The sequence below is a fragment of the Coturnix japonica genome, chromosome 18 (genome assembly GCF_054131305.1).
Source record: "Coturnix japonica strain WE chromosome 18, WE-NBRP24, whole genome shotgun sequence".
NCBI lineage: Eukaryota > Metazoa > Chordata > Aves > Galliformes > Phasianidae > Coturnix > Coturnix japonica.
The window spans coordinates 4,655,622-4,679,563 of NC_140680.1; the positions used below are offsets into that span (position 1 = coordinate 4,655,622).

Consider the following 23,942-nt stretch of genomic DNA (forward strand, 5'->3'; position numbering starts at 1 on the left):
TTGAAATTGAATGGATTTTGCCATATGTGTTGGTTGGCATCAGAATGTTCTTAAGGACTACATTAGAGCTTGGTTCATGCTGTGAGGATTGGGAAAAGCCTTAATAACAGCTATTGAGAAAGTTTATTCCTTAATAGTCTGAAAATCCTGCTTTTTCACCCTGCATAGAAATTTAGATTTTTAAATAAACAAAAATAAAACAACCACCCAAACCTATATTAAACTTACAGCAAGGGAGAAGAATCATACACTCTTCTCAAAGACTTAGAGAGGTAGAACATTGCAATACTCATTTAAATTTAAGAACTGACATTCATTTCAAACATTTTTTTCTTTTCTCTACTTTCTTACTCATAGTTTGTGCTACATTTGTTTCAAAAATAGATGGATTCCTTGCTTGCAAATACTGCTGGTTCAGTGTTATCCAAATATAGCTTATCCCATCCTCTTTCCTTAAGGCAAGAAGAACAAAATTATTTTGGCTAATTTTCATCTTACGTAAATTTTTTACATATATTTTGATTTGGTGGCAAACAAAAAATCCTCTAAAACCAAATCTTGCATTCGGATTGATTTTATTCCTTATATTTTACACGTTCCCAAGCCTTCACTGACTTTCTGTATGACCTTGGGCAAATCACTGTCATAGCTTCTCCAAGCTCCTGTAATAAAATCTGCCTTTTTGGATGCATTAGGGAGATCAGTTACCTAATAAACATTAAATACTTGGAAGATATATGTTGAGCAAGAGGCTCTCCAGTGTTTTTCTTTATAGAATTTAGGAGAGTAGGATATCAAAATTAGTCTTGGTAATTCTATGTGTGTGCTCGATAATCACCTCTGATTTTTTCTCATCTTTTCATTAAATTGATTTTAAAATTCTTTTCAACTGCAGTGATTTGGATCAAAGAGCACATGGAGCTATTTGCCAGAATTGTTTCTTAACCTTTAAAAAATGATAATTTTCAGTAAGTTTGGCCAGTTCAGTTGTGACGGTCAAAATAAAAGGTTCTGAAGCATGCAGTGGGGGAAGGAATCCTCAAAGGAAATTTTAACTACGAACTCAATAGTCCTCCAGCATTTAGTATTTTAGTAATAACTCCGTTTTAGAAAGAGGCAAATGGAAATGGAAAGAACTTAAGATTAGATTGAAGGCTTGAGTTATCCTTTCTGTGAAGACTCACAATTACAGCAGTTGTTACAGATATTCACAGTGTTCTCTCTCTTCACCTCCCATTTTCTATTGCCTGAACCATTAAGAGCTGTTAAAAAGTTTCTCCACTTATTTCAACTGAAATGTCTTGAATAAGCTCCCGAATTGCCTCATTTCTGTTTAGTGTAGGAAGCAGTCAAGGATAGCAGGACCAAAAAAGAAAAACAATTTGAAACATTCTGCAGGTTTAAAAAAGAAAGAAAGAAATCTAACACATTTTCACAAAATGTGTGCATGTATTAAAGGGAAAAAGTATTTTTTCCCTGGAAATTCTCACAATGCATTGCTTTAAACCAGAACATTGAGCTCTCAGTACTTCAGGAAGATCATTAGAATTTTTGACAGGTATTTTTGGTTAATGTTATTTAGTTACCAGGCTTAGAAAGCAAGTGACTGGCCCTGAACTGTTGAGTAACACTGCAGACAAGACAGCCACAAAAGCATCCCCCTTTTCCAGCAGAGAACCACATATCCATATCTCACATCCAATTGTGTTTAAGTTGTCCACGTCTTCAGTTGACTTAGTCGTACAGAGCACTGCTGAAATCATTCCCCACTGTATTTTATTATGATCCAGAGGGTGGGATATTTTATTTCAAGAAAAAGAGGGGAAAAAAAGGATCAGTGACAAAGAGGTAAAGACAGAATGGTTTGGGTCAATGAAACAATTAGAAAGGAATACTGAGAGGGGTCTCAAGATGGTAAATGACAGAAAAGCTGTGCTGGGAGAGACTCCTTTGGCTATGTCAATACTATGTGGCTATCATATGATTAAGATTTTTTTTCCTGCATATGGAAGGAATTGCCTTTAGTATACCTGGCTTTTAGTGCATATAAAAGCACAAAGCATGAGCATGTGTGACTGAGCTTCAGATGTCAGTCTGAAAAGGTAAAAGGGGCAATGGATCAGGAAGCAGGGAGTGTTTAAGGTAACAGTGCATTTCTAGCAGAGCTATTTTTTATGGGTGTATTGTTTTCTGTGAGGATGGAAAAGCACTTTTCTCCAAATTTCACCAAATATAGCCTCTTGACTTGAAGCAGCTTCAGAAAACAATGGCAGATGTTGATTTTCATGAAAAACCTTTGTGATAATACCTGGAAAACAAATACTGTTTAAGCAGATTGGCAACTGATGTCATCCATAGTGATATATCCTCATTTCTTCACAGAATCTTCATTCTGAGATTCTCAGGGCACTTTGAAAGGCAATTAAATGCTTGTTCTCATTTTGCATGTGGGAAACTTTCCAGTGCAGAGAGTACAGATTTGTCCAAAACAAGGAGAAAGGCTGAGAAAAAAACTTTCTTCCCCAGTCCAGGGTTGTGAGTACTCCTTTTCTCAGGTTCCTGGTCTTATGCAACAAGTCACATTGAGAGGGAAAACTAAGGAAATAGTATGTGGTGCCTGAGCAGTGCTCTTCAGCATGGCAGTGTTATCAGCAGAGGCTTATGATTCAAAATTTCCAATGTAAATCTCATTTACAGTGTGGAGTAGTCAGGTTTAAATAGGCTGGTGCAGCAGGGTATTAAATTAAAGCGGGTAAATTAACTGATAGACTTCTCTGTATCAAAAGGTGACAGCTGGGAGCTGAGGCCACGTCTTCATATTTCCTTCAAGCACAGCTCCTGATTTGGCCTGAGAAGCTCTTTACCAAACCCTACTTAGATTTAGACAACACAAACACACAGAGACTGAGACGTTCAGAGCTGACGTAGCTGCCTGTTGCATCCCAAGAGATGATGGGTTCCCACACGCGATCTGGCTCTGATGCATCACTATCTTGATGATGGGCCACTGAGTTTCAAGAGATGAGGTTTGTTAGGAGTTTGGGAAGCTGATCTATTTGCTCTTCTCGCTGATATTTATATCTTTAAGGTCCGTTTTGAAGGATTGTCTGGCAACGTTCAGTTTAATGAGAAGGGGAGGAGGACCAACTACACCCTCCATGTGATTGAAATGAAACATGACGGGATCAGAAAGGTAATGGAGAAAGGGACTGAAGCTCCTGCATCTGGCATCAACTCTCTGTTCTTGTTATGGTGTAGTTATGTCTCTGCGTGTGCAAAGCCAAGCATGACAGAGAACTCATGGTGTATTGCTAAAAAATGCAACATATGGAAGGGGTTATCAGGAGTAAGAAGGGCATCTTAGCTGCAGAGCGGGGATTTCCAGGAAAGGAAAACTTGGCCCACTCAGTCTTGCTATTGGCAGGGCACTTTGGCTCAGTCCCAGCTACACAACTGTCTGTTTTCACTCTCCCAGTTTTCATTTCTAAGAAATGAGCCAAGACAGAGCCAGGAGGAACCTGTCTGCCCTAAGCAGTGCCAGGGAACCCTTTATTTTGATTTAATTCTGCTCTCCTTGAAGCAACATGGTTTTTGCTCACTGTGTCCTGATTGGTCCAGAGGCATTGCTACTGTCCTGAGGTCTTTGTACCTTTCTATATCCCAGCCACTATAAAGTGTAAAGACATTCAAAGTGATCTCCCTCCTCTAGTTGGCATTCGTAAGAGGTTAAATGTAATATTATGTCCAGTTTGGGGCTCTGAACTTCAGGAATAATGATAGCAGTCCAGAGGGAATCCGGAGGAGAAGCAGCAGAACGGCTAAATGTCTCGATTTTACTGCGTATTTACTGACAGAAATATTTGTTTAGAAGGCACATAACTGACAGGATGCATGCTTTATCTTAGATCCACCAGGATAAAAGTGCAAAAAAACCCATACATCTCCATTTATGTTGCCCCAGGGCAGAGTTTTGGAAGCTTTTTCCTCACTCTCTTCTCCTTTTCTCTGTGCAATGATGACAGATGAGATGCCTGTGTAGAGTTTTTTTCTTCCTCTATTGTTATGGTCTGTCATCTGCCATCAACAACTCCTGGTCATGCCCTGTGTTAATATCCTTTCCCATTTACTGTAATAATAAATTCCTTTCACTTGACCAAAGCTCAGGCAATTCCATATGTGCATGATGTGATGGAATACCCCTTATCAAATCAAGCCCTGGAAGAGGATAACGTCAGCAACGATCTTCCTCTTGATACTCACGGACACACTGCTTTACCTGCAAGTGGCAACAGATCAGCCTAAACCCTATTTAATAGGCACATTTTAACATACAAATTCTTTTATTCATAACCTCAAACTTTTGGGCACTGACCAGGATTGTTTCTGTTTCTTTTCTGCCTTGATTTTGTTTCTTCTGTTGTCTTGAGATATCCTAAGAGTCAGTTCTATGTTTACAGAGGCTTCCAGCTGTAAAACAGCATTTTGTTGCCCTGTCATACCTGGACAGGCAGCAGACGTATTAGAAAAGTATAAAGAAGTCTCACAGGGAAAATGTGACCTCTTGAAGTAGGGATGGGACAGAGAATTGTGATAATCTACTGCTGTGTGCTGTTTGTTTTTATGTGTTTGCAAGAAAGACTGTAGTAAATCATTATTCTCGTGCTGGAGGCATGGTGGGACAGGAGAGATCCTGATTCTCCTTGCAAAAGACATCAAGAACAAGTAGGGGAGATATTGGGCTAAGTCTGAACTTGCTGAGAGATCTGACCCTTTTTGAATGACCACGTTAACATATCTTGGTTAATATTACAAGGAGATATCAATAAGTTGTCCTGGATTTGTATTTGGCAGATTGGTTATTGGAATGAAGATGAGAAGTTAGTTCCAGTAGCCATAGATACTCAAACTGGCAACGAGTCCACGAGCCTTCAGAACAGGACGTACATAGTCACCACAATCCTAGTAAGTGCTGGGACTTCCAGCCCAGCTCTCATTCTCCCTCATCTCCCTGATGTGCTGACTGCCTCTTCCCCTTTGCACACCTTGCTTTGTACTGTATCATCTTTATAATAGCAATAACAATAATAATAACAGCACTTACTGTTTCCTGTCAGGTCCATAAAGGTATCTGAAAATTGCTGTGGCTAATTAAGTTGGTATTAAGGAGCTCTCATGCTTAAGTATAGAAAATACAAAAGATTATGACAAGATAGTAGAGGCATCAGCATAGGTAAATTAGGAACATTATACCTGTGCTTTGTGTTTAGCCCACAGAATGTGGGCTGTAATTTTTGGAAGGATAAGCTGTATTGTGCAGAGAGACTGAATCATAGCTTAAAAACAAATCCCCACTATAATCATGAAGGAACAATAAGTACCCCATAATGTATGGTATCATGTAGTGTGTCATTGTATACAATCACCCTGCAGAAACAGATGAAATTTTACTAACTTGTTTGTTAAATGCTTGCTGCAAACCTACAAAGAAGAGACAATACCCAAACTGAATTAAACATCTTTAGGGCTCTCTCATGCCCAGCAGATTTGTCTCTGTCTGTGCCCACGCAGGCGGACGTTCCTTTAAACATTCATAGCTGAAATGTGCTAAATAACCCTTACAGAGCCAAGATGAAAGATTTGTCACCCAAATCCCCCCAGGAATCTCCATTGCCCTGAGGTCTATCACTGCAGAAGCTGCACACAGTTTTTGCATAAATGAATAGAAAACATCAGAATAAAAAATTACACATCATAATTTCTAAATTAACCCCATTGTGGTTCCCTTTGGTTCATGAACACAAAGTTAGGGCTTTTCAAGCAGAACATAAGCAGAGATGTTGAGTCTCTAAAGGGCTGGGAAGGTGGAATGTGGCTCAATATTGGTCTCCTCTGTGCCAGGAAGACCCATACGTGATGCTCAAGAAGAACGCCAACCAGTTTGAAGGCAATGAAAGGTATGAGGGCTACTGTGTGGAGCTTGCTGCTGAGATTGCAAAGCATGTTGGCTACCACTACAGGCTGGAGATTGTCAGAGATGGGAAGTACGGAGCCCGGGATCCTGACACCAAAACATGGAACGGCATGGTGGGAGAACTTGTTTATGGGGTGAGTTTCCCACTTGTCCATTGTCTTCAGGTCTTGTCTTGAGAACAGTCTCAAGCTCCAGAGTAAAAAGGATCCCCTCCTTCTGTCAGCCTTTGCTGTCTTGGAGATTTTGGCTGTGATAATGTAAATAATCAGCCCAAAGAAAAAAATTTAATTCAGGGTGGGACAGCACATTTTGTGCCCATGGAAATGTCAAAATATATTTAGCTACAGGAATAATTTTGTTTTTCTTTTCCATTTTTGGAAGAACAAGTATTGAGAGGTTGAACTTTCTAAACTTCCTCATGAGTTGAATCTCCAAATTTTGTTGTATTTTATATTTACTTGATAATGGCAGGATGAAGGAAAGGTAAGATTTCAAAAACTCAGCATGGATTTATATAATCGTAGAATTGTTTGAGTAGGAAGGGACCTTTAAGGGTCATCTGGTCCAACTCCCCTGCAAGAAGCAGGAGCACCTACAGCTCCATCAGAGTGCTTGGATTCCCATCCAGCCTGACCTTGAATGTCTGGTGAACCCGACATTTTGGTCTAATCACTCCTTTCCATCTGCTTGAATATATCCTGTCACCCTACACTTCTAATTCTGATTTGCTCCGATAGTTCCCCATCTGTAGTGTTTCAAATAGTTCTTCAGAGGGGTGCGATTTTCCCTTTACAGTATAGGGAGCATCAGTGCCCAAGTCTGTCTTTTGCCATTCTGGAGAAATGGATGATCTTAGTCCTGCTGAGTTCTCAACGGGATATGCTGACAACCATTTCAGTGCATTTCCCTTTCCATTTTCAAGACTGGTTATAAAATAAATGGAAAGTGCACATCAGTGTCACTGGATCTTTTTTTTCCTTCTGTGTCAGTTATGCCACTAAAAAGGAGTTTCTGATGGAAGTAAACATCCTGGTGTCCTTTTTCAGGCAACTTGCCTTGCCTCTTTTGATGTCCGGATGATAAGGCTCTTTTAGGAGAAGTTTTTTTGCATCAGGCTGTGACATCAGTGGATAAATCACACAGGAGTTGGGTGGCTAGAAAAGGGAATGCTGTGATTTCAAAATAGAACCAGTAATCAGTAATGATAGAATGGAAATAATCCACTGTTGTTACGGGCTGCTTCTTTCTAACATTGCTCTTGCAATTGGTTTTGTCTGATTACTTTTCTGATAGTAGGGTTACACAGAGAACAAAGTAAAATAAGCTGGAGTTAGTAGATATGTTTTATCCCCAGAATGTGACTCTTTTTTCACTTCTTTTCAGAGGGCTGATGTGGCTGTGGCACCATTAACCATCACTCTGGTTCGAGAAGAAGTTATAGACTTTTCCAAACCCTTTATGAGCTTAGGCATCTCTATCATGATAAAAAAACCACAGAAGTCCAAACCAGGAGTGTTCTCTTTTCTGGACCCTTTGGCCTATGAAATATGGATGTGTATCGTTTTTGCCTACATTGGAGTGAGCGTTGTCCTCTTCTTGGTGAGCCGCTTCAGCCCTTACGAGTGGCATACCGAGGAGTTTGAGGAAGGACGGGACCAGCCAGCCAATGATCAGACGAATGAGTTTGGGATATTCAACAGTCTCTGGTTCTCCCTGGGAGCTTTTATGCAGCAAGGATGTGATATTTCTCCAAGGTAGGTCGCCTTCCTTCTTCCGGTTCAAGTCATTTAATCTATCTGTATGCTTTGGAGCTGAACAGGTTCTTTGTCCATCCTTCCTGAACTGCAGTGTAGTTTCCTGAATCAGTTTGTAATTCAGAAGGGACTTAAGTGCTCACAGGTCTCTTAGCTGTGAACTTTGGCCTTAACATTTAGGACCATAGAAAATACCACTCTAAATTTATGCTGCTGAGATGTCTTGGGGGAATTTACAGAAATGCAAACAATTTCCTAAAGGCACCCATTTGCAATCAATTTTTTGTCAGTCATTACTTTGTCGCTATTTAAAAAAGGTCATTCTGGCATTTTTAGGAAACTATAAAATTCTAGTAAAGTAGGGAGAAATAATATAGTAGACACCCAATAAAATGTTATATAGTATGTGCCACGCTATTGCCAAACAATTATGGAGAAAACTGTGCATCTTTAAGTATTATTGGCCTTTGGAAAGGTCAGAGAAGTACAGAGATTTCTTTCTGCTTCCCATTTCAGTCTATAATGCTGCTGCTTGAACATTCAGTAGCATCCAAAGAGTCCCTAAGGGACTTCTGATGGGAATCACTTATTCTCTGTATTCACTCTTATAATTACTCTTAGGTAATTTTTCATGGAAACTCAGGCACAATATAAAGTGGCTGAAAAACTGCATGAAATACAGAAGATGCGAATCTGTGATAGAGACACGAGCAGAGGTGTATTTGTAAATAAGGTCTGGAAATAACTGCTTCCTTTTTGAAAGTTTTATGGCAGAGTATTTGCCTATTAAGGAGCTCAAGATACACATAGCCTTCATGTCTTGTTATACAAAAGCAAGAAGAAAAGAGTTCAAAACATAGGAACGTAATAGCTGAGAGAATTGTTATAATAGATTTTGTTATTTATTTGCATTGGTTGTACATCCACTAAGTAATATCTGTAATGTATGAGGGGTTTTTCTTGTGGCATGTCTGCCTTCATATGAGGCAGGACTAGAGGTGAGCCTGGGATAACACTGTGCTTTGCATGAGTGCAGGCAATAGGAGTTAATTTCCCAGATGCTGGGATGATATCAGAAACCAGGGACAAGAAGGAGGCACATCTCCATTGGAGAGCAAAGATAACACCGTACAGCTCAGCACTGCTCTCATGGGATGGCAGGGGGACTCCAGGCACTGGTTTGTTGGCTGTTGGACGTCAATTTGTCCATATATTAATAAGCTTGAGATAGCAGGGAGATGAGATCTTGTGAGGCAATTTGGTAGTGACAGCTTTTATGAATATATTTTATCATCTGATCATTTATTAGTGGGAGTCCAGAAGGGGCATTCACGAAGTCTTCCCTGATGTGGGAAATTCAACTTCATTCATTCAACTTTATTATTCAGCTGTGTCTTGTAACACAGCCCCATGTGTTAGGATCAGGTTATGGCCATTTTCATTCTCATTCTCATTGCTATTTATGTCATCATTATTCTTAGGGAAGAGAATGTCTTCCTCTGGGGATGTTTCTGCAGCTAGCTGCAGTTCCAAGGAGGAGTGCAGGCTGGTGAAAAGCTCGGATTTTGTGGCATAGCAAATTCTGAAACATCTTTCATAAAGGAGTGTTGGGTTTTGTTGGGTTTGGTTTTCAGTGGTTTTGATCCCAATAACAGGATTTTATCTCATTAAACAACACACTTAGAATCACTGTTTCAAAGCGTTGTTTTTATTTTGCTTTGAAATGGGAAATGAAAACGATTGTGCTGTTATTATTTTCATGTTATTTTGATCATCTTGATAATGAAAATTACAATTTTATTGGAATCTATGTTTTCCCATTGAGAAAAAGAGCACTTTCTAGTGACCAATATTTACAAGAACAAAGAATTGGAAGGTATGGGAATGACTGTAAGTCCCGGCACTCTGTGATGGATCCTTGTGACGGATGCAGGTAGAGTGGAATATTTCTGTGAAATGTGAAAGCGAGAAGGAAGCAGAAGGGTGAGAATTTCTGTAGGATGCTGTTGTACAGAAAGGCTTTGAGCGCACTCCGTATTTCACATGCGTTTTTCACACGAACCTGGTGCAGGATTCCTGTGACACATCACTTAGAAATGAATACTTGGTACAACGACGTGGTGGGCAGGTGGAGATCTGCTCTATTCCAATCCATTTGCTTTACGGTTGCTTCTAAACTTATAACTGCAATCTCTCAGTATCTCCCTAGTAATGTATTAATCAACATAAATAGCTTCTGTTATACATCTGTTCCGTCATTCTCTCCCCAGCAGAAAGGAGCAAGTGCAGGGGTGTATTTTGTTTCTGTAGAGGTTTTGGTTTGTTTATTTCAGTTTTGTTTTGGGAAGGAGTAGGGGAAATTTGTCTGGAGGTTTTTTTCTGTTTTTTGGTTTGTTGTGTTTTTTTTGTTGTTGTTGGGTTTTTTTGCAGAGCATGTTGTTTGCAAGTGCATATGCCACTATGTATCTATCACCAAAAAAATAGTAAGATCAAAACTGCAGATGCATCACTCAGCACAGCGGGGAGTGAGGTTTGCAGCACCTCCTTGCTCTTGTAAAAGAATGTTCCTTGTGCTCAGACCAATCCCCAGGGAACTTCAATCCCCTACAGAGACCAAAATTTGCTTTTGAAGGAAAGTTGTGTCCTTTTAAAGGACAGACTTACTAGACAGAACTTTAATCAGGCTTTTAAGTATGCTGATCACAAACTACCCAACACTTTGAAGATACCGTGAATTTAATGACCTGTAGACACTCCAGACAGAACATACATATGGGCTGTGTGCTCACAGCCTCTTCTCCTGAGGCGTGAAGCTTCCAAGGATGAGGTCAGTGGGTGTTCCTTAAGCTCTGAAGCTTTCTTGTCTAAGTGTAGCCTGAACAAGTGTGACAAAGCCTGTACAGCAACCAGTCACGGATAGCCTCAGCAGAGCTGATGGCAGACTTTGGAGGCTGTAACATGAGCATGGGCAAGGAATCCAGCCCTCATAAGTCATAAATTAAATTACATAAGTGTTCACGCATAGTTTTGCCCAGAGGAGGCTGTGAGCTCTGGAGTCTGCTATCATAGAACCATGGAATGTGTTTGGTTGGAAAAGACCTTTAAGCCTATCCATTTCCAACCCACCAATCCATCATAGTGCTCAGGGCCCCATCCCTCCTGGCCTTGAGCACCTTAGGAGGATATCCACTCTGCACCATCACTGACTCATGATGTGGTTCAGTCATTGTCACATGGAGTAAATTGTCCTGTTGAGGTGAGATGGATCCTATCGTTGTCCATGAAATCTTTGTTTTCAAATTAGTGTCTGAAACACAAAAGAATAGGAGGAAAGCAATATTTTCGAGTTGTGAGTTGTTTCATATACATAGTAATGGACAGAAATCAGTGAAGTCTGATATGGGCCCTAAACCATGAGGGTGCACAGAATGCCATCTCAGCTTTAGAAAGCAGTCATGAAATTGCTAAAGCACTCATTAAATGCGAAATACAGACCCAGAATGGAGATTCACAGAGATTCACAGAGCAAGCTTCAGAGGTAATAAATAACTCACAGCCAATGGTGAGAGCCTGCAGCAAGAGAAATGTGAAGTAAATATGACTCATATTGTACCATTCTTCAGAAATGTTATTTGATAAATTACATTCAGAGCTTAAAATAACTCCCATGTGTACCAGCTGTGGAGAGTGGGACCTCTCTGCCATCCAGTACCCTGCTGCCATTGCTTGCTCAGACAGAGCCAAGGCCATTGAGGAGACTGAGGTGGCATCTGGGCTTCCAGACCTCCTCTGCAGCAGAATGAGGCATCTGGGCTTTACATCTGCCCCATCATTTTCTCTGAAGTAAGTGGTTTGATTGCAGTGACAATGATAAAAAAGCAGGGAACAAAAAGTACTTTTTTGCTGTCAGCTTCCCAGTTTGGTCTTCTATTTTTTATCTCCAAATGCGTTTCTTCATATAGTTTGAGCGTAAAAGAGACCTCCTATGTATTAGAGTCTATCAAATTGAATCCTGTTACCCTTTCTCTGACTCAGAAAACTTACGTTTGACTAAAGCGAAATACATTCCATTAAGATATATCTCCCAGAATATATTCTTCCTTTGAAGATACCGTGAGATAGAATATACACACTTTCTCTTGGCTCAGTGACCAGGAGCCTCGTCCCCACTGGATTTTGGCAGGGAGATAAATATCACACTACATCACCCAGTCAGTAAAGCCATCATTTGTGCCATGTTAGAGGAAAATTAAAAAGGCATTTCCAAAAATAAGCAGAGCTTCATGGGAGCATCCTATATTCTGTGCTGTGGGAATGAAACGTGTATATCTTAGGTTCAAATCACAGTATGGCACGAGTATAAGGGGAATGTGCAGTCCTGTCATGATGTGACAGGTTGTATGTAGGTATGAAATTGTTCGTAGTAATTGCTCATTATGTTGAGAACAGAGTTGGAAATGTCCTGGTCAGTTGGAAAGGAAATGAAAAATGAAGCCTTAATTACAGATTGGGGCTGGGAGAGAGCCAGATTTGAGAAGGGACGTCTTGAGAGCTTCGGTGGAGATGCAAGAACAGAAAAGTTTCTGTGTTGGCAGAGCTGTACGAGGTGCCAGAAGGGAACACAGCTGGGAAATGGTGGGGAGCATAGCAGTGTGCCCCAAAACAAGGGGCATTGACTGGCTTGAGACAAAGAGTAAAGTGAGACCAAACTCACTGGCACAGTGCACAGCTCCATCCATGTGCTGAACCACTGGCCAGGAGGGACCAAGCTGCAATGGGCAGTGAGTGCACACACGCAGAGGTGGGAAGGGGAGATACAAATGTTGGCTGCTACCCAGTCAATAGGCAAGGTCTATTATTTATGTCTATCTTGTGAACACTGTTATTGGTTTTTAGTGACATGGAAACAGTGCACTCCAGCTGATCTATGGCAACATGCAGCCAGGCTTATATTTCACTGCAGCCTCTTCTGCAGGCTCTCTGTTGCGCTACATCTGTGGAAGAGCAAATGCAGTATTTATTATGTACCTGTAATTAATGCTGAGTGCTTTCCTCTGCCATTTTTCCTCTTTATTTACATTCCTTTTTAGATCAATTGAACAAAACCACAGGAGACTTCAGCCACAGAGCTGGTGCAAGTAACAGTAAAATTGCACTACAAGTTGTTGATGCTTTTTTCTAAACTAGCCTCTAGAGATTCTGAAAAATAGCTGCACTTTCAATTTCTTCAGAGTGTTTCCTGGCACTGAAAGATTTTATTCAGTTCTAGACAAGATCTGCATCAGAAATTGTTTACGACAAATAATCTTGTTGTTGTTTTTGGTGTGAGGATTGATTTGGGTTGTACCAAGGGAATTATCACTGTTCTGTTCTTTGGCAACTTGCTTTTGCAGGGCACTAATTTTGTTAAAAACAGAGATATGGGGAAATTAGAACCAAATGCATTTAGCAATCAGAAGGATTGATTTTTGATTTCTTGATTTCAGTGGGCATTTTCCCTGACACCCTGAGCATCTGCCCATCTTTTTGGCCTGATGCACAGTTCCAGTGCCATCTTTGCAGTACCAGTGCTCAAAGTGAAGGGTATACTTTTGCAGTGAAGGACAAAGCAGTTTGACACTTCCATGGGGAGCACAAGCGACCTGATGCTGATGCTGGGGCTGCTGATGGGACAGGGTTGGTTTGGCACCCCCCTCCCATAGCTGTTCTGGTGTTTGGTGAGTCTGGAAGACTTGGACTCAGGACTTTTCATTTTTGGCATTTTGCTTGAACCGATGAGCTCATGTTGGTCTTAAAGAATGAAAGTAAATATGTATATTTAACATTTCAACTTCTGGAGATGTCTTCTTTTCTTTCAAAAATACACCAAGTGATCTTGCAATTATCTCTACCAGGCAGAGTTAATTTTGTCCAGGGAGAAGGGAATTCAGGTCACAGGGTAAGAGCAGCGTTTGCAAACCACAAGAAATGATGACCACACTTATTTCTGAAACAAACTTAACTGGGGAAAGTGACTCACCAGAGGAGCAGCTTGACGAATTGCACAATATCCAACTGAGCAGGGCCCTTCGGAGCCTGTGCACTGCCATGGCAACCAAAATGTGGCAGCCGGGGGAAAATGGAAATTCTCTTAGAGTAGTCATCCTTGCTGTCCTCTTTTTTCATTTGGCAAAATGCTGAAGGATACAGGGGTCTCAGAAGAAGGAAATGCATAAGTAACAGAGAGAGTGTTGTTGTAAAATGCAATTTCGTCTGTAAAGGGAAAAATGAATCTCTTGGATTTCCATGCTTTTCCATCTGAGAAGTTCTAAATGTGGCATTGGAAGTGAATAAATTGCTACCCAGTTGCATGGAGTACTTTTGCTGTCAGGCACATCTAGAGGCTCCTGCATGACTCTGACTGCAGCCTTTAGCATTGGGGTTGCTGGAGGTTAGCAAGGAATGTGCTGAAAGTCCCCTCACTGAGTGATAGGTGTACTAATCTTTTTACCAGCTGTATATAAAATGAGAACTGGAGCACTTGACTCAAACGCATTAAGCTAAAAATATATTTGTAACCTCATATTTATTTTTTTAAAGGAATAAATAAATGTTGATGATACTTTTTATTGAAAAATAGTTTTGAAAAAAAGTAGAGACTAAAAGCATCTGGGTGATATTTTTCATCTATTGGGAGATTTTGTCAGGACATTTGGGATATGGAAATGGCTGTTTGTGTGTGTAACGCTGTGATTTATATGGGTACATGAGATTCACTGCCTTCTTGGTGACTCCAGCAGGAGCCCCTCGGAGTCTCCAAGGACTCCCTGTTAAGCTTTGCTCTGACTTGCTGATTTTCAATCAGTGATTGATAGAAACACACCTTCTCTTTTCATTTTCTTCTGTCTTCATAACCTGTTATCCCCAGGTAGTCAGCTCAGCTGGGGCCTGATGTTCCCTGAGCCACAGCCAGGAATGCACATGGTTGCATCCTCCTGGTAGTGAGGTAGATTGCCACATGTTTTTGTCAAAGAATAATGGCTATGAGGAGCTCAGTGACCTCCATCTCCCTGCAGTCGTGCTCTGTGCAAAGCTGCCTGTTGCACACTGCTCTAATGCTGGCACTCCAGAAAAATACTGTGGCTAAGATGGGAAACCCTGAGTGTTTTTTCACAGGGAAGCCCTGTTTAAATAACTCATCCATATGCTGTACATCACTTTTATCAGCACAAAGATATCATCTGCACACTGTCTGGATACATAGTTGAATGAGCATTGAGCTCCTCAATTGAAATCGTTCTGGCTCACAACACACAGAGCATCTACATCTGCTCTTTGCTGGTTTGATTCCCCAGAGCCAGCCACAACCTCATAGCCTACATCTGAGAATCTCAGAGTAGTCACATTCTTCCACTGATGTTTGGGATTTTTATCCCTGTTCTGCCTTCCAGAACCCAGATTTCATCTCAGCTATCTATCGTGGTAATGGGGGAAGCACCAACCCAACCTCCATCATGCAATAAGTTTAGGTATGTGTATTGCCAGGGAGCCACATTCATCGTAACATTCCAAAACAGTGAGCAAGCAAAGACAATTCAATAGAAGTAAAGAAGAGGTGCTGTTTTGTTCATTGGGAAGGACTTGCTGAATCTGAGTTAACTGGGAAAAAAGCAATTTGTGGAGGAAAAACAAAGAGACAGAAGTAGGAAGGAGAATTAAGGACTGATTAAAGCTACATGGAGTTGATGTGGATGGTCATTCTTTGAAATACTTTTTGCTCAGTTTTCTCAGGACAACAGGAATTTTGGTGGAGCTCCCTGCTGGGTGTGCTGTGTGCCAGGGATGAATGTGAGTTGTAAAGATGGAGAGATCTGTTACTTTGCTCTCTAACAGTGAAGTTTCTTCTCAGAAGGTCATGTTTTTGGTGCTAAGATCTGGGCTGTGCAGGGCAAACAAGGTTATGCAGTCTCCCTCCACCTTGTCCCCACACCTTCCTTCATTCTGTTATTTCCTCTATTTCACTCAAAAGCTTCAGCCAAGCAAATGTCTCACCAGGGCATTGTGAGTTTGTTTTGGTCCAGTGCATATTTTCATGACTGTCGTGCTTGGAAGAAGCTTAAATTGCTTTGTCTTCTCTAGGGATCAATGAATGCACTGAGACAGAGCAAGATCTTGAGATGAGATCACACAGTTCGGAAGGACGAGGCACTAAATATCGCAGAGGGGCTGCTCACAGGACACATCTGGGAGGCCAACATGGGTCACACAGCTTAAACAATCAGGTGGTAGGAAAGGGCAAACAGCTCATGGATGCACTCCTTTCTACAGCGTTAACACACTTTAAGGTATTCAATCAATTTAATAATACCATCCCATAATTCTCATTAACGCTTATCCAGAAGAGCTGCTTCTTACCCTTAGATCCAAAGGCTAAGCAGCAATAATCCAGTCATGGTAATGATAACTAACTACTTTGATCTTCAGATAAAAGAGCCTATAGAAGTGAAAAAGTGTAACAGCACCGTTATTTGGACAACCTCAAAGCATATTATATACACTAATGAATTCTCCCAGTGCAGTCTGATGAGAAGTAATAGGAGGCAAATGTGTGAACAGAGAGGAAAAGGGAAGATGTCCTTGTATGATGGATGGGAAAAGCAGCAATAGGTACGTGCACAGTGTGGATATGTGGGAGCCAGGTACGTGCACAGGGTGAATATGTAGGAGCCACAATGTCCACAGTGGCCCAGCTGAAGGAGTCCAGCACACAGGATGCTCTCCCCTAGGAGGAATTTTCTCCTCACTTATTCCTTGAAGCTCTCAATAAGATCTCTGGCTGCGGAGAGGCAAATAGAGGCAGGGAGCAGCTTTTCATCTCAACAGTGTTTCCAAAGCCTTCAAAAAAAAATCATCAAATGGATGTTAGAAAGTAAAATAGGGCCAGCAGAAACACTAAGCATGCTTTCTTTTCACAACTTTGGAGCTTAAACATGAAGATAGAGACATTTCTGTGCACATAGGGCTCTTCTGAAAGGCACTGGCTGGGAAGAGAGTCCAGACTCATTCCCTACCACTCCTGCAAGGAGTATGTTGTGCTCTTGTAGAAAAAAGAAAGCCTAAAAATTGAAAACTGAGAATATTTCTCACCTGCCATGTTGGTCACGTAACCCATTTAAAATGAAATATGAAAAGGAAGTGAAAATTCGGGAATATTGATAACATTGAAACCTTCCAATGTGGAAAATGCTCAACTTAGAAAAGCTCTCTCTTCTCAAATTGGGAAATCTGAACAGAAGATTAGATTAAAATAGATCAAAAAATAAATTCCATAATCAAAGAGATGACATCCTTGGAGAGGTCTGAACTAAGTTACAATAACATTGACCAGAAACGTCAGGAATAGAGCTCTAAACTCTGAGCACTTTAGGTGGCTAAAGAAGGATCTTGGGGGAAAAGAAAATGAAGACCTGGTAAAAAAATAACCTGAAATATATTTGGGAAAACAGAAAACAGCTTTTTTTATCAAGAAGACTTTGCAGAAGAAGATGAGAGAGAGCAAATGATATCTAAAAACACAGCAAAGGACATGGGCATAATTGGCCATTGTTTAAAAAGAAGAATGAGTGTTGTTAAATTCAGGGCTACCTGAGGTTGAGGAAGTTCCTTAGTAATGAATCCCTCAGGGCACTTCGACGAGTGCTTCTGACAACATTTTATGTTTGTCACCTTGGCAATGTTTCTCAGCAGAGCTAACAAATGTCACCAAAGTGAGAAAAATACATGAAGAGCCTTTTTTTATAGTGAAATTTTTGCTCAAAGGCACGACGAGGGTTGCTTCTCCTTGTAGCAATATATGGCAAAACTGCAAAACAGGGATGACTTTGCCTTTCACTGGAGCTGCCGAGCAGCCTGAAGTGACTGCATTTCTCAGCAAGCCTCTGCCCAAACATTCACCCCTCAGACTACCTCAGATCACAGCACTGAGAAGCACATTGTGCCTATATTGAAGAGGATTTCAGTGTACTTCTTTGGGTCTATTTATTCTGCCTTTCAAGCAATCTCGGTTTTTTGTTTTCTTTTTCTCAGTATTTCGCATCACCTCCCTATTGTTGCCTTTTCTGTTTTCTTAGCAGCTCTCTGGGAGGATTGTATGTATTACCCTGCAATTTTAGGGATAAATATGTCAGCAGCCAGTTCTGACTGCTCGGGGATAGTATCTCCCTCAAGTGAAGGGCATTGCCCAGTTCTGCTCAGTGGTTGTGTTTTTATAGCAAGGATGGCACTGGATTCTGCTAAAGTCTAGAGGGGCTGGTTGCCATTTTAATCCATGCTTGCATGGCATTAAATGCTTCCAACACCACACTTGGTTAGTTGAGCAGGTGAGTTGGTTGTGTGACAGCAGGCTGTATTGCACTGCCATCAAGAACCACAGGAGAACATACCCTGCAGATAGCTATTGAGCATGTAAATTACCCATTACTTAGCACCTGATGCTGATTGAGTGTTCCAGGGTTTGAAATGTTCACATAAGAACCTCAGAGCCAAATTCCACCTGGTGACCAATGGCTTGTGCCACCCATGCAGGTGAAGTTTATAAATGTGATTCATTCTCTTGTCCTGCAGCTGGGAATTGAGAAGCACGAGGCAAGATATCCAGGATCTCATAAAGTGGCAGGGCTTGCCAAGGAATGAAAGGACACTTGGCTGATAGTCCTCTGCTTAGGCCATTAGGTACATCTCACCTGTCAAACTGCTAAGTGAATGTCTTGATAACAGCATGTGGTTGCTCCATGGAGTCATGCTGGCACTTAACACCTCAGTTATCCTGGCTCCAATGACAGGAGAACCACAAGTGACAAGATGCATTACTGGCTAAGCAGGAATAATAGATTTATAAGGAAATTTTGCCTGTTAAAGTGAAATTGAAAAAAGAAATTCAACATATTATGCAAAAGAAGAGATGAAACTGTGGGGGAGGGAGAATACACTGATGTCCAAGGCCATTAGCCTAGATGGAAAGAAACAGTAAATAAACTGTGACATAATTAAAGCCTTCTAGAAATGCGTGCTCCTGTTTGAATATGGAACATTCTGTGTATTTGTCGACAATATGTTCAGTCACTGCAATATTTACTTCAGCAAGTTACCCTAAGGCTCCTGTGAGAACTGGCTGCTGCTGGGATTCTGCATTCCCCATTGCCTTCTTCCAGCATCTTGGCTTTAGGGAGGTCAGATTTTTCCTTCTCCTTTTTTTGGTAACATCTTGGGACTCCCAGTACCTGTGCATTGTCAACTCTCTTCCCCTCTCTCACTGGTTAACCTTACCCACAGAGAGCTCAATGTTTCAACTCTGCAGATCAGTTGTGATGTAAGATGAGGAAGGAACAGTTGATTTGTACCGCTGGGAGAGTTAAATGAAAATGTCAATGGAAAACATTTCCACCTCAGTCCGTGTGAGGGCTCTCTGGGCACTTGGTGTTAAAGCCAGCATTGTACTCAGGGCTCCAGACTCATACACCAGGAGACAGGATTCAGTAGTGAGTAAATGCAAACTAGCAAGTGTGAGGTAATTAGTGATATAGCACAGACAGGGAAGTGTTTAAGAACTATTTGGATGTGGTTGGATGTGGTGCTCAGGGACATGATTTAAGCAGATGGTTGTTAGAGCTGGGGTAGTATGGTCAGGTTGCGGTTGGACTTGATGATCTTTAAAGTCTTTTCCCACCTGAGCATGTTTGATTCTATGTGGATTCCAGTCTGATCTGGTGACAAATGGTAACTCGTTCAAAGCTCGGTAGCACAGCAGAGTGTAAGAGGATAAGAGCTTTGCAGATGTGGGTGATGGGTGTACCAAGAGCTGTTCCCAGCTTCAATCCCAATGGTTTGTTCCCATGGCCTTGGCTAGCTGCAAATGTTCTTAGTAAATCCAGGGCTGTGTCAGGGTCGGAGATAAAATGGTGAGACCAATCGTTCTGGATGGTCTGTGACACTCAGAAGAAGCTAAGCTCATTTGGGCTCATGAAGCTTAATGCTGAAAATTTGCTAAGAGCCAAATGGGAGCAAAACATTTGTAACTAATCCACTACCAAGTCAGCCCTCAGACAGACCCATGAAATTATCTACAGTTGGTATCAAATTAGCGAACAGTGTCAGAGATCAGAGGATCTGTGTGGGCAGAAGCCCAGAAGTGGATTTGACCCACAGTCAGCAGAACAGGCGTACGAGAGCTTTTCTTTCCACAGTTCTGCATTAATTCATTCAGTGACAAATATGTCAGTTGACTAAGTGAGCCGTTATTAGAATAGAATGTAGCAGCGAATCTGGGAAATCCTCCCAAAGCAACTATGGCTTTAGAATCCCAGATTTGCGTTTCTAATTAAAACGCTGTCAGTTTAGGTGTAATTCTCCATACGAAATGCATTTGGTAAGGGGGAAGGGAGAAGTGGAAGAGGACTGAGGCGCTGCTCAAACACTTTTCCACCGATGTCTACTTTGTATTTTTCCGGTTACCTCCTTAATGTGTTTTTTTCTTTGAAAAATGCATGATGCTGTTTCTAATAAGATTGCAATGCAGAGGCAAACGCCTGTTATTTGTTCCAACCTTCTGCAAGGGATAAGATCAAAGAGCAAATTGTTTGATCAAGGATTGCATTTTGTTTAAGAAATAAGAGATTATAGCTGCATGATTCTCTTTTTTTTCTGTGAGGAATCCATCAATGCTAAGGCTAGAAGATGATAAAAATCACTGCATGAGAACAAAGGGAACTTGCAATTCTTTTCTGTTTTCTGCTGGCAAAATGATGCTTTTGCAAGGAGAAGGGAAAAAAAACAAAAACATTCTGCCTAAGTGAGAAAATGAAAATGATTGATTTCTTCTTGGTCGTTTCCAGTTTTCCCATTATAGAGATATAAAATAATACATTCCAGAACTACCTTATAAATGATATGTACGGTAAGAGTTCAATATATTATGAGCAGAAGGAAGAGTGTGAGTAACGAGAAAGGAGAAACAGAATTGTTTACTATGTCAAAATTATGCCTTTCAGAAATGAAACGTTAAGTCATAATAAAAATGCAAAGCTTGGATGGACTCGAACCAACCATTTTCAGAATGCTACTTTTAGAGGGCATTTGCAACCATTATCTTTTCATTCTAATTGAGAATATTAAGGTTTAATTTACCATTTCAGGATTTTCCGCTGTACTGAATTTCTGCTTCCCAACCCACCTATAATTTTAAGTTGATTGTACACCACAGATAATGAGGGCAGAGTATTTACTACCTGTTTCTGCAAGAGTGCTGTTGGAAAAGAGTGCCTCATTCTTGCTATTGTGAGGGGCAGGCAGAACCCCAAGTAAATCTGGGAGAGAATGGGGGATGATTTTAGCAAGTACAGGCAGGGCTAGCAGAAGAAACCAAGAGGTCTTAATTTGGGCTTTGTAAGAAGGAACAGTATGGGTGCAGAGGGAACTGTATAGACTGAAAAATGTACAGTCTAGTCCATCTAGCTGTTTCATGGCTTCCCACGTCCCATAATTAGCCAGTTATTAAAAGCCTCTTATCACTGTTAACCTTTCCGGTTTAAGTCTGATTTTTTAGATAGTGCTTTTCTCTGGTATTACTATAGTAATTGATGGGAATTAACCCAAATGTCAAATCGGCAAATTAAAACATCATAGCTATGGGATATCTTTAAAGTACTAACCAGTATGTTCCATCTCACCTTAACTCTGCAGAGGACTGAGGCACAAACTCATTCCCACGTGGCAGAGAGCTGATTGCCTCCATGTTACCCTTGAATGGGTAAATGGATATGTAAATTCTCAATGATAGGGATTTAAACCCCATACTGCCCATTAGTGAAAAGAAATGAACTTTGCTAGGTCATTTTCTGTTTCCTAGTTGTGGAATTAGATGTTCAAACCTTAAAAGTGACTTAAAAGTACAAGGTATATCTACTCCTCTGTGGCTGTTAGTAGGGCATAAATATACCACAAAGTTCCACCAGCTTTCTACCAGATTTAAGCTCCCGAATGCAAAAGTCAATTCTAGAAATAGAACATCATCGCTTAAATTACAATGGCACTTTTGCAAGCTCGTTCCAGGATGGGAGTGCTGCTTCTCTCCCACTTGATCTGCAGGGGTAACAAAACAAGACTGCAATGGATGTCTTTCCAACCACTTACGTTTGGTAAGCAGTCATGAGCACTGGCTTAAAAATCTGAATAGGAACATGGTTATCCAGAGAAATCCAGTTTGTCCTGCACTGTGTGCACTGTATTCAAGCTATGGAGATGTTGCGTAGGATCACATCTCCTTGTGCAGTGTTTCATTGTGTTTTCTTACATTTCTTCTTGTATTGCACTGGCCTCCAAGAGATTCCCCCAGCAGCCAAAGCTCCCTTGCATTAGATGCTGCATGGCCATGGAGTGAAAGGTCGATGTCCTTAAGAACCTGTATGCTAAGTGACTTCTCTGCTGTATGTTTACAGCAGTTTAAGTTAACAGCTTCTAGCTTGAAGTCAGTCTAGTAACGAGGGCAAACATTGCCCATTAGCAGTGTATGCAACACAGAACTATGCACATGAAGTCTCAGCCATGCTGGCAGTCACAGCAAGCTGTTTTTCTTCTCTTCTTTCCTCCACTGTCTAGGAGGTACAGCACTCACCTATTCACAGCATCTCATTTAAAAAGGAAAACTAACCCAGAGCCTGAATGAGACAGTGCATGATGGGGCTACACATCCTCTCCTGACTTGTTCCCATGGGAAAGAATCACCTACCCCCTCTCCCTGCTTCCTTAGTCCTTCTTGTTGCTCCCTGTCTGAATACCCTATAGTTACTTTTTCATGCTGTCAGTGCCAGGTGCGGGGCTAGGAAGCATAAGCCATCTGCAGCTGACAGCAGGCAGCCCCCATGGGATAAGTCAGTAATGAATACTGCTTGGATGCAGAGGGTCTAGAGGCAGGAATCCGGCTGCCTGCCGCTGAAGGGATTGAAACAAGCCACAGAAATATCCCAGCTTCATCAGGAAAGAAAGGCTGTATAATTTGCAGCTGGAGATGAATGTGATTATTTGCCATGCAAATGGATTTTGCCAGCTCAAAGTGGCCTTCATCAGCAGAAATTGTTGTATCTGACATTATCCGGTTACTTTTGTTTAATGCCTCTGCGCCTTTTCTGAATGCTTCCTTCCCTAAGCACACATCATCCAGACTAATTAGAGACAGGTATTTTTTTCCTCTTCCCCATCAATCTGAAGACATGTGAGCTGAATCCATAGCTACCTCCCTCTCCGATCCCTCTCCAAATACGAAACTCAAGGTAAATATGTTTGTTCTGTCAGCCTTCCGCTCTGGGTATTCTCCACAGATGGTGACATTTACTTCATCTAACTTCAGATCCTTGAAGATTTGCTGTCTTGTCCAACCATGTGATTCTAGATCTTTCAAAACTCAATACAAACAGAGGTCTCCGGATGACTTCCCTCCACCTGGGATAGATGGGGTGAATCATGCCCGGGGGTCCCTGAACATCTCCATGGCCTTTTAGTGACATCTCTCTTGGAGAGTTGAGGATTGGGTGGAAGAACAATGCCCAGATTTCTGCCTTTCCTCAGCACCCAGCAGTCCCACAACAAACCTCTAATGCCTCTGTCTGTCAGCAGTGGGGAGGCATAACAATAAATCAATCTGGAGTTAAGGGCTGCCAGTCTGCTCAGCCATGTTGCTGTGCTTGCCAGCAAAGGAGGAGATTTGCATGAGATGCTTCAGGACAGGGTGTGCAGCATTGGCCTTATAGCTGGAACCGTGCCTGTGGGTTGCAGACCTGAAAAATGAGAGCTCTTCACTCTGCCCCGTGTGCTGTGAATGCAGGTGTGGGAGCTGGTGACTGCTTTCTGCTAGGCAGTGATCTCAAATTTTGGACAAAAGTGCTTTTGGGGTGGGTTGATCTAAGTAAGGGGATGACCTGATGTCTGAAGGAGCAGCTCCCAGCGCACCAGCAGCACTTCAAACCAGACTGGACGAATTAGAAGTGTGTAATCTCTTTAAGTCTTGCAGCTGGTGGGCTGTGTGGGCTTAGCCTCTTTCCAGCTGTAATTTCAGTGATTAGCAGTACAGGATTCTTTTCTCGTTGGAGCGGTGGAGCATGTAGGTTTGTCTGTCAGGTTGTGTTAGCCCACAGTAAGTCTCAGCAGCTTCACACAGACCCAGCACAGCATGACACATGCTGTCATGA

At 41.5% G+C, this 23,942-nt stretch overlaps 1 protein-coding gene across 4 annotated transcripts in view; it reads left to right on the forward strand.

Annotated features, from left to right (window-relative positions):
- The window catches only part of GRIA1 (glutamate ionotropic receptor AMPA type subunit 1), a 118,430-nt gene that overhangs the window by 75,092 nt on the left and 19,396 nt on the right, over positions 1-23,942 (forward strand). For all 4 annotated transcript variants that reach the window (XR_014935418.1, XR_014935417.1, XM_015875851.3 and 1 more), the window contains exons 8-11: positions 3,089-3,193; positions 4,852-4,962; positions 5,899-6,105; positions 7,355-7,725. Coding sequence is in view for 2 of the 4 variants with exons in the window: in XM_015875851.3 (XP_015731337.2) it covers positions 3,089-3,193; positions 4,852-4,962; positions 5,899-6,105; positions 7,355-7,725 (794 nt within the window). In the remaining 2 variants the exon portion in view is untranslated. The remainder of the gene's footprint in view (positions 1-3,088; positions 3,194-4,851; positions 4,963-5,898; positions 6,106-7,354; positions 7,726-23,942) is intronic.